This window comes from Eurytemora carolleeae, unplaced genomic scaffold, assembly GCF_000591075.1.
Source record: "Eurytemora carolleeae unplaced genomic scaffold, Eaff_2.0 scaffold1737, whole genome shotgun sequence".
NCBI classification, from domain to species: Eukaryota; Metazoa; Arthropoda; class Copepoda; order Calanoida; family Temoridae; genus Eurytemora; species Eurytemora carolleeae.
The window spans coordinates 40,942-50,893 of NW_019402120.1; the positions used below are offsets into that span (position 1 = coordinate 40,942).

General features: G+C 31.2%; 1 protein-coding gene across 2 annotated transcripts; it reads left to right on the forward strand.

Moving 5' to 3' along the window:
- Positions 1-2,318: 2,318 nt before the first annotated feature.
- LOC111717919 (LIM/homeobox protein Awh) lies at positions 2,319-9,490 on the forward strand. Of its 2 annotated transcripts, none has more exons than XM_023493385.1 (9): positions 2,319-2,554; positions 5,085-5,206; positions 6,058-6,133; positions 6,659-6,713; positions 7,197-7,262; positions 7,384-7,499; positions 7,593-7,679; positions 8,059-8,218; positions 8,619-9,490. In XM_023493385.1, the coding sequence occupies exons 1-9, from the start codon at positions 2,420-2,422 to the stop codon at positions 8,669-8,671; spliced, it is 870 nt and encodes a 289-aa protein (XP_023349153.1). In that variant the 5' UTR covers positions 2,319-2,419; the 3' UTR covers positions 8,672-9,490. The 2 variants fall into 2 exon arrangements, with proteins under 2 accessions (XP_023349153.1, XP_023349154.1); XM_023493386.1 differs by having other exon boundaries at positions 8,059-8,197.
- Positions 9,491-9,952: the final 462 nt, after the last annotated feature.

Genomic DNA, 9,952 nt, shown 5'->3' on the forward strand with positions numbered 1-9,952 from the left:
GATGAGACATACAAACAGAGATTCCATCTTTACATATTATCATTAGGTAGTTAATTATGTTTCTGTTCATTTTTCTCTATACTTTCTCTATACTTTACTCTGCCCGCCCCCCCCCCCAACCTCCCTTATGCTGCTTGAATTGTACTGTTTTGTTACAGATTTGTCCCGCATTTCTGGTTCAATATCTATCCTGTCTATCCTGTCTATAAACAGCTGAATGATGAACTTTTCGCGCGTTTCTTTCCAATTGTCCCACAGTACACAATATACACACTCCCCGCATTCTTGCGAGCACAATTGAGAAAAAATAAGAGAAAAAATATTCGAGTTAAAACCAGGGATTAACACTTCAAAAAGATAATTTAAAACTTTAAATTCTTATGAATAATTAAAAATGATAGTCTTGGAGAAATTCATTTTTTAAAACAATTTTCAAAAATGTCCCTGCTCGAGGAGCAACAGTGTTAACTCTAAACATCTATTGTGATTTGTAAATAATGAAGCAGTACATTCTTACTTGTAGTCTTCAAGTCCTTTTCAAACCCGACCCAAGCCAGGGGGGTGAGTATTTTATTTTGTAGATTCGAAAACTAATTTTTATTAGAAATATAATAATGTAAAATTTATCATGAATTTATTTACAAACGATGATTTTCCGTTATAACTATAAATCAAATGATGTTTTTATTCACCTAATTCATTTTATAAAGTTTATTTAACAGCTTTAAAAAAATCGGAATTGAAATGGATAGAGTAATGTATTTATGTTGCCAATTATTCCACAAAAATATCGTGATTCAGTAATTCAAATTTGGTCCTTAGCCCAATATTTCCGACAGCAAAATACAATGGGACCCATGAAACTGTGGAAAGATACTGCACTGCCATTGGCTGAAGTTCTGGTGACGTAATACAAGACTATACGGACTATATGTAATAATATTATCAATTATATCTATTAAAATGCAAACAAAATTAAAAATTATAAAAATTATAGTAGGAGCAAACCTGAGATTCTCAGGCTCCTGTGGGATATCGTCGTTTTCAGATTGGTTACGTATTTGTTGAATATGATGTGTCTTATTCAACAATTTTAATACAAAATTGCATATATATATATATATATTATGAATTTTCGTATAAATTTGACACAGTTTTATATCAATTTCTCGAGACAGGAACATCAGATAGATGTTTTATAAGTATTGTTTAACACCTGAGATGCTCAGGTTTCATTCTATACCCTCTTTCATTTTTCCTTTACAGTCCTTTAAGTTAAAACGTTTTCATTAAAAATTGGTTTTTTTAAAAAGAATAGGCTATCTTCTATTTTAATTGTAAACATTGTGAACATTGTAAAACAATGATGAAAATTGAACTTTGTTGGATTTTGACTATCCATAAATCTTTTCTGGGGTCAGTGAAATCCCAATCAAAATTTGGCCCCGATCGGTCTAGCCGTTTCGACGGTTAATTGACACAAACATACACACAGACGGACAAACAGACAAGCAAAGTATATGTATAGATAATTGATATTTCGTTTCGTTTAATGTTTCACGTTCTGGAATTTTTTGTCAGGATTTTCTCAAATACTTCTTTAAACCATAAATGTATGGGGTTCAAAAGAAATTAATTAAGTAAGGTTAAGCTAAGTGCAAAGTTCAAGTGACGCTTCAAAGTCGACCCAATCATATTATCGGAATTTCCAAAAAAATAAATTTTCAAGTACATTGTACTCTAAAGAATTGTTTTAATCGAATTCAAAAAAGATTTCATATCAGAACTCTACCCTTTTAAGTTAAAACGTATCTTATTAAAATTTGTCTTGGCTAAAAAATCATTTGCTTTTATCATTTTCGTTTATTTTTAGTTTTCTGAACAGTATTGAAACAATGCCTTCGTGCTTGAATTAAACTAAATGTTTCAAAATCTAAAAACTTTCTCTCTTCATTGATAATGATGCAGCAAGAAAAAATTTCCGGATTTGAAGAAAAAAATCCACTAAAACTATATAATCCTTTGATCAACCCAACAAACCACGTTCCGGGATTTTAATCCACTGGAAAGAAAAAGAAAATCCTTTTACATCCAAATCTTATTTTATTTTCTGATAAAATTTGGAGAAAGTTCGAAATCCAATTTGTTGATTGATTAATACATGCAAATCCCCCTGGCCGCCGCCCCTATCCTGGTCCACTGCCCCCGCCCTACCCTCTCTCCTATTGGTCCAGATGATCAGTGTGACTCAACTGTGATTGGTCCGACAGTTGGCGGCGAATAACCATTTGGGAAATGCGCGAGACGATGCGCTCAAAATGTTCCAGTTCAATTCTGTGATTCCATACAGTGAGATATACGACAGCTGCACACAGTGTACACTCCGCAGTACGATACCGTACAGTACAGTTATAAAAACATGATTGTAGAGGAGCTCATCACCGCTAAAACGGAACCGGAAATTGATTTTATCAAACCGGAAATAGATTTTAAAGACAATTACATTACTTGCAATGGATGTGGATATGGGATACATGAGGAATTCATTCTAAAGGTAAAATTTATTTACAGTGATAATCAAAACACTCTGAAATAGGAAGACGCCATTTTAACTTAAATAGTCCAATTCACACTTGTATGCCGAGTCCATTAGCGCCTGATCCTACAAGCATTATTTAATCTCGAGATTAAGAAAAAGAGTGGATCAAGCATTAATCCTGATGATATACACCATCCAAAAGTTCCCAGCTCTGAACCAATAGAAATTGTGTGGCGGTAACATCTATCTTTCTATCTAGCTTATTATCCAATTAGAGATATGAATACTTTAATCGGCGCTATAACAGTAAATGGAAGTATTTACTTCTTCTGAAAATATAGTGAGCTAGCTTGAGACAAAGCAATTGGGCAATATAAACAGACCCATTTCACTTAAATAGTAATTTAATAAGTGTTTAGTTAAACAATTTGTTTTTTAACAACATCAGATACACTTCAGTATTGCTTTAAAGTCGTCTTCCAATTTCAGAGTTTCTGGTTATCACTGTAAGCATATACTTTAACTAGTTTGGGAACCCAGCGTTTTCCCAATTAAGTTTCACCATTGAAATACAAGTCTACTAGTACTAACTCAAATTAGAACTTTTAAACCAAGCTAAGAACAGTTCCGTGGTTCCAATGAGGCAAATCGGTCAAGGGGTTCAAGAGTTATGATCTTATATCCAAACAGACAGACAGACAAAGATTACTACTTAATGTATAAAATCTACGAGTTAAAAAAAACCATAATCTTATTTATAGTAATCAATCAAAGTCAATCCTACAGAAACTTTAAATATAAAGTTTATTCAGATTTTGGTTGAAATGAGCTAAAATCATTTTTTTAAATAGTGTGACGAAGACGATATCATTTATAAAAACTTACATGTTAAAATAAATCTAGAAAAATACAGATAAGTTGTCCATGTTATAAATAAAAAATGCCCAGAATTCTCCACTTACATCCATTAAAATTCAAACATTTACGAATTTTATTTTTTATTCTGAATTTTTCCGGCCAATTTTCAGAAGCGTGTTTTAATTAAAACTAAACTGTCCCGAATTCCTTTCCTGGTTTAATGGACGCTTAGGAATATTTAAAATATTGAATATACCATTATTCAGCTAATTACTGATTATAGAACTCATGCATGTATGTTTAAGGGGGTACGCAATATTAAGTTTTAAAACACTGCTTTAAGAATTTTTGATTTTCAACTATTTTCTGAACTGAGTGTAGTGCACAAAGGTAGTGCACTTTCAAAAAACATTTCATTGAATTTAAAGAATAAAAAATGTTAGAATTTAAGATTGTGGCAAAAATGTTAAAAACAATAATGTTTATGGCTTAAAGGCACTTTGCGTAACTTTAAGCAAACCTCCATTCAAAGATGGTAGTTTAAGATGAACCATGGTACCCTTTAAAGCTTTGTCTGATCAAGTATTAATTAGAAATGCTTGTTTTTGTTTAATTTAAACGTTTTATTTTTATTTGCGAATCGCGCATTTCTTGCTTATAAGAAACAATGGAGAAACACGACGTTATCTTCCAGGGTTTCAAGGGTACCGTTGTAAATCGGGCAATGCTATATTTGCTTCGAGGGTTGCTTAAATACACGCTTACTGTCCCATTAACAATCCTAGAAACTCCAAAAATTTCTTGTTTTAAAACAAGATTTTTCCTTTTGATTTTACAATGACTGAGTTACACCGTGTCAGGCTTAAACAAAAAGAGAGTAGATAATGGCCAATGCACAGATTTTTGTTCTTAAAATTGTAAAGACGATGTATATATAGTTATCCCGCCGTTTACCCGTGTTTGATCGAAAATTAAAACCAAGAACATTCACGTGGTTCTACCGAGTTCCCACATCAATACAATTAAATCAATGTAATTAAACTGTATATCTTGTAATATAACTGCATGTCTTGTCAAATGTCTCAAAGCTTTTTGATTTAACAAAAGTTTGTCTTTCATGTCATTGCTGAGCCTTTCATGTCAAACTTCACTACCCTTTATCTTAAACCTTACCGCCTTCCATGTAAAAGAGCACCGCCTTTCATGTCAAACCATTTATCTTAAACTTTACCGCCTTCCATGTAAACGATCACTGCCTTTTATGTCAAACTTCACTACCCTTTATCTTAAACCTTACCGCCTTCCATGTAAACGATCACTATCTTTCATATTAAACTTCACCGAATTTTCATGTCGAACTTCGTTGCTTTCAACCTTCATTGATTTCGCGGGAATTTCGTATTTTTTTAGTACCCAATATTCATTCCTTTTGGACATACGTTGTGAACCAATATGTATTATAAACAACCTTATGCTGAATATTTCTCTTTGTATGTCAAATTTTTCGTGTTATTTTCAAAAAATAACTTCAATGAATTTTAGCCATTTTTTTTAAAACACGAAATATTTTTTAGTAATATTCACTGAAAAATGAAAAGCCCACCAAATTAGCACGGTGACCAGAATGTGAGCAGTGATTTATCAAACAATTCATCAATTAAATATTGATCCTTTGTTTTTTTTTCAGGTTGGAGATAAAAGTTGGCACAGTTCTTGTCTGCGCTGTTCAGTTTGTGATGTTCTTCTTAATTATGAAAATTCTTGTTTTATCAGAGACGACAAGATCTTGTGTCGACAAGATTACACAAAGTAAGTTCTTATTAATTTCTAGATCTTGTGTCGACAAGATTATAGAAAGTGAGTTTTCATAACCAGATCTTGTGTCGACAAGATTACACAAAGTAAGTTTTTATTCATGGCCAGATCTTGTGTCGACAAAATTATACAAAGTAAGTTTTTATTCATGACCAGATCTTGTGTCGACAAGATTACACAAAGTAAGTTTTTATTCATGACCAGATCTTGTGTCGACAAGATTACACAAAGTAAGTTTTTATTCATGGCCAGATCTTGTGTCGGCAAGATTATGCAAAGTAAGTTCTTATTCATGACCAGATCTTGTATCGTCAAGATTACAAAAAATAAGTTCTTATTAATGCCAAAGTAAGTTCTTCTTCATGACAAGATCTTGTGTCAACATAAATAACGTAAATATTTATACTTTGTTTTACTTATTATTATAAATAATTAAAATTTATTTAATTTATTATTTAGAATACTTGAAACTTATGCTAAATAATAAAGAAAGAAGTAACAAATATTATTCTATTTATTATTTAGAATATTTGTAACTTATTATATTTATTGTTTAGAATATTTGGTACTTATTCTATTTCTTATTTAGAATATTTGGAACTTATTCTATTTCTTATTTAGAATATTTGGAACTTATCCTATTTATTATTTAGAATATTTGGAACTTATTCTATTTATTATTTAGAATATTTGGAACCTATTCTATTTATTATTTAGAATATTTGGAACTTATTCTATTTATTATTTAGAATATTTGGAACTTATTATATTTATTATTTAGAATATTTGGAACTTTTCCTATTTATTATGTAGAATATTTGGAACTTATTCTATTTATTATTTAGAATATTTGGAACACGTTGCTCTAAATGTTGTCATCTTATTACACAGAACGATTGGATTAGACGAGCGGGCGAACAGGTAGAAAACATTTGTACCATGTACACCATTGTACATGGTGTACACTGTAAAGTTAAACTCTTGAGACTATGGAAAAGCAAGACGACTGGTAGACTCAAGTTATGATTTTAAATAGTCCGATGAAAATAAAACACAGCAATTTGAATTATTTTACTTAATCAACATAGCAACATCAAATAAGATTGCTTAAATGTCGTCTTTCTTTTCTATAGTTTTTTGATTCTCACTGGACGTACTCCATTTAAAGAAAATGCTAGAACACAAATGAATGAATGAATCATTCAACTCATCTACCAACCAACTAATGAGTCAATCAATCCATCATTCAACTCATCTACCAACAAACTAATGAGTCAATCAATCAATCATTCAACTCATCTACCAACCAACTAATGAGTCAATCACTCAATCATTCAACTCATCTACTAACAAATTCATGAGTCAATCAATCAATCATTCAACTCATCCACCAACAAATTCACGAGTCAATCAATTATTAAATAAATCAATTAATCCCTGCTTCAGGTCTTCCATCTTGCATGCTTTGCTTGTGATTCTTGCACCAGACAACTTTCTACAGGTGAAAACAAATCTCATTAAATAAAAAAATCCCTGTTTGAAAATCTTTTCATCTTTTATGTAAAAACTAGCTGCCTGTAGAAAAAAAGAGAAAATTCTGAAAAAAAAAATCAAATTGGTTTTAGCCTATAACACCCATGAGTGTCCACAAAAAATTGCAGCCCAACCAGTCCGTCCGTTTGGCCGGCTGTAGGCAACATATATATATACGAATGTCTTGTTTTATTGTATAGATTGTTTAATCAGTTTAATACAAGTTACAAAACTGAATTTGATTTTTTGTTAAAATCTTTATTATAAACACTTCATTTGCTTTCTGAATATTTGTTCAGCCTCTCATTGCTAAAAATATGTAAAAAAACGTATTCTTTTAAGAAGCAGTGATTAAAACATTTCAACGTCTTTTTCTGTCTTTAAATTGAAGCACAAAATAAATTTGTTGAAAAGTTAAAAATAATTGTTAAAATTCCTTTTTTTATGTTAGGAGAAGAGTTTGGTTTGGTTGAGTCACGTGTTTTATGTAAATCTCATTATTTAGAAATTATTGAAGGTAACATTTTATTCAAATTCAAACTCTAAATTTTAAAATAAATGAATGAATGAATGAAAGGATGAATAAAAGGATGAATGAATGAATGAATAAATAAATGAATAAATGAATGAATGTCCAGGAGGTTCAGGTTCCTCTACGGATGGGGATTGCTGTGATACTGAGGCTAACAGCAAGAAGAGAAAATCAAAAAGAAATAGAACAACTTTTACAGATGAACAAATTCATATACTTCAGGTCAATATTTTATAAGAGTAGTTCTTCAATGACTATCGTTCTTCAAAAAAAATAATATTTTTTAACTTTCGTTTTTAAGTAATTTATCTTTAGGCCAACTTCCAAATAGACTGTAACCCTGATGGACAGGATTTGGAGAGGATTGCAGATATCTCGGGATTAAGTAAACGTGTTGTACAGGTAACAAAACCAGTTTTAATCTTAAATTCAAAATGGCCACCAATCTGTTGAATATAAAATCATTGAGCTGTGTAATTTAATGTACAGAGTTGTCCACAAAAGATGAGACTTCAGAGACGACTGTAAGGAATTTATTTAGTCACTTTTCCTGCATTGTTAGTTAATTAATTATAATAAGTTAAGAATTGTAAGTCTTCATTAAATTATCATCTTTTGTGGGTAAACAGGAGAAAGTCTGTGATAAAATTAAGCCCTTGCTGATGTCTTTTTCAAATTACTGTGCGATTGGGTGGTTTAAGATGACAAAATTGGTTCACTTGAATCAGAAATATTAATAATAAGGTTCCAAAAATGTGACATTTTATTTGTATGTTTCTAGGTCTGGTTCCAAAATGCCCGGGCCCGGAATAAGAAGTATATCTCTAAAAACCGAAGCCTAGGACCCGGCACGACGCTCTGTGGACCGGATCAGATTGATGTTAACATTGCCTTCTCCGCCTTCTATTCTGGGTCTCCAGGTTGGAGTAGTGCTTCAATAGGCAAGCTATACATACATTGATAGATAGAAGGATAGATAGATAGATAGATAGATAGATAGATAGATAGATAGATAGATAGATAGATAGATAGATAGATAGATAGATAGATAGATAGATAGATAGATAAACTTTTAAATGATAGATTAATTGATTGGTTGTAAACGGTTGATTGATTGGTTGATTGATTGATTGATTGTTTGTTTTATTGATTGAAAGCAAGAAATGTAAGAGGAGGAGTTTAAGGATGGTTTAGGTAAGAATTGAATTAGTAAAGTTGGAAACTTGTTAATTCCTGTTCTGCCCAAACCAACCTTCCACTTTTTTGTTTTCTCAATCAATCAATTATCCGACTTGTGTTCAATCAATTAATCAACTTTTTCTGCAACTTTTCTTATTTCAGAAAACGAAATTGAGACGTCAGGTCCATGCTTCACTCCACCGACACAAGTATAGGTGTACTACTCTGTACTACAGTGTACATACCAGTGTGCTACCGTGTACAATTTTACAAACCAGTGTACTCCATATTGTACATACCAGTGCTAAGAACAGTGAATTTATGTATACAAAAACCCTCCCTCTCCCAGTTAATAATATGCACATTTGTACATGAAACATATCCATAACTTCAGCATGTACTATCTATGTACATTAGTGATATTGTGACTTTGTGCAATTTTCTTGTTTTTTTTTCTGTTGCGTTAAACAAATTTAATTTGATTAAAGTTCTATTCCATGAAATTGATAAAAAATTGTTTGAATTCTAAAGATTAGTTTTAGATGTTGATCTAGTCTGTGATATTGAATACATAGCTTTTATAAACCAGTTTGCCAACTTATGTAAAGGGAGTACAAGGATAAAGTTACAGTACACATGTGTATGTTGTACAGGGAAATAAATTCAAGTGCAAGTCTAGTCGAAAAAATTAAATTGAAACAAAACAGTGCAGCATTTACATTCTGTCAATAATTGTACATTTTATTTAAAATTAAACATTACATATCATTTGGTCAGATAAATGGCACTATGCACAGTTATAAATCACTTCTTGGCATCGTACATTTAATTTTCAATGTTTCTTCATAAAAATACATTTACTTTCCTGTACAGTGTACAATGATCTTGTTCAAGTAAATTTTCCAGATTTATGATTTTCCCTGTACACAGATATTTACTCGAAATGGTTGTTTTCTTATCATATCAATTGTTAAGCATGCAGTACAGTACAGTACAGTACAGTACAGTACAGTACAGTACAGTAGAGTAGAGTACAGTACAGTACAGTAAAGTACTTTACAGTACAGTACAGTACAGTACAGTACCGTACAGTACAGTACAGTACAGTACAGTACAGTACAGTACAGTACAGTACCGTACAGTACAGTACAGTACAGTACAGTACATTTGTACTACAGCACAACGTACATACATAGTTTCTGTACTAATCAAAGCAATATCTATTTAATATACTCTAAACGTTATTTCATAATATTAAAAGCAAACATAGTTTTATTTTGAACCGTTCAGAATTATTCTTTTAAAACTAGATTCTTGAATGAATTTAGAATTCTGATTGGTCTAATTTGATACGTATCAAGTTATAATTGGTTGAATTTAAAAATCCTTAGTTTTCTATGGTTATTTAGGAATCATGCAATGGGCCTAGTATATATTTTTTCATTGTTTGATCCGTTTTAAAAATGTCTTTGCAGTCTGAAGGATTGGATTAAGTT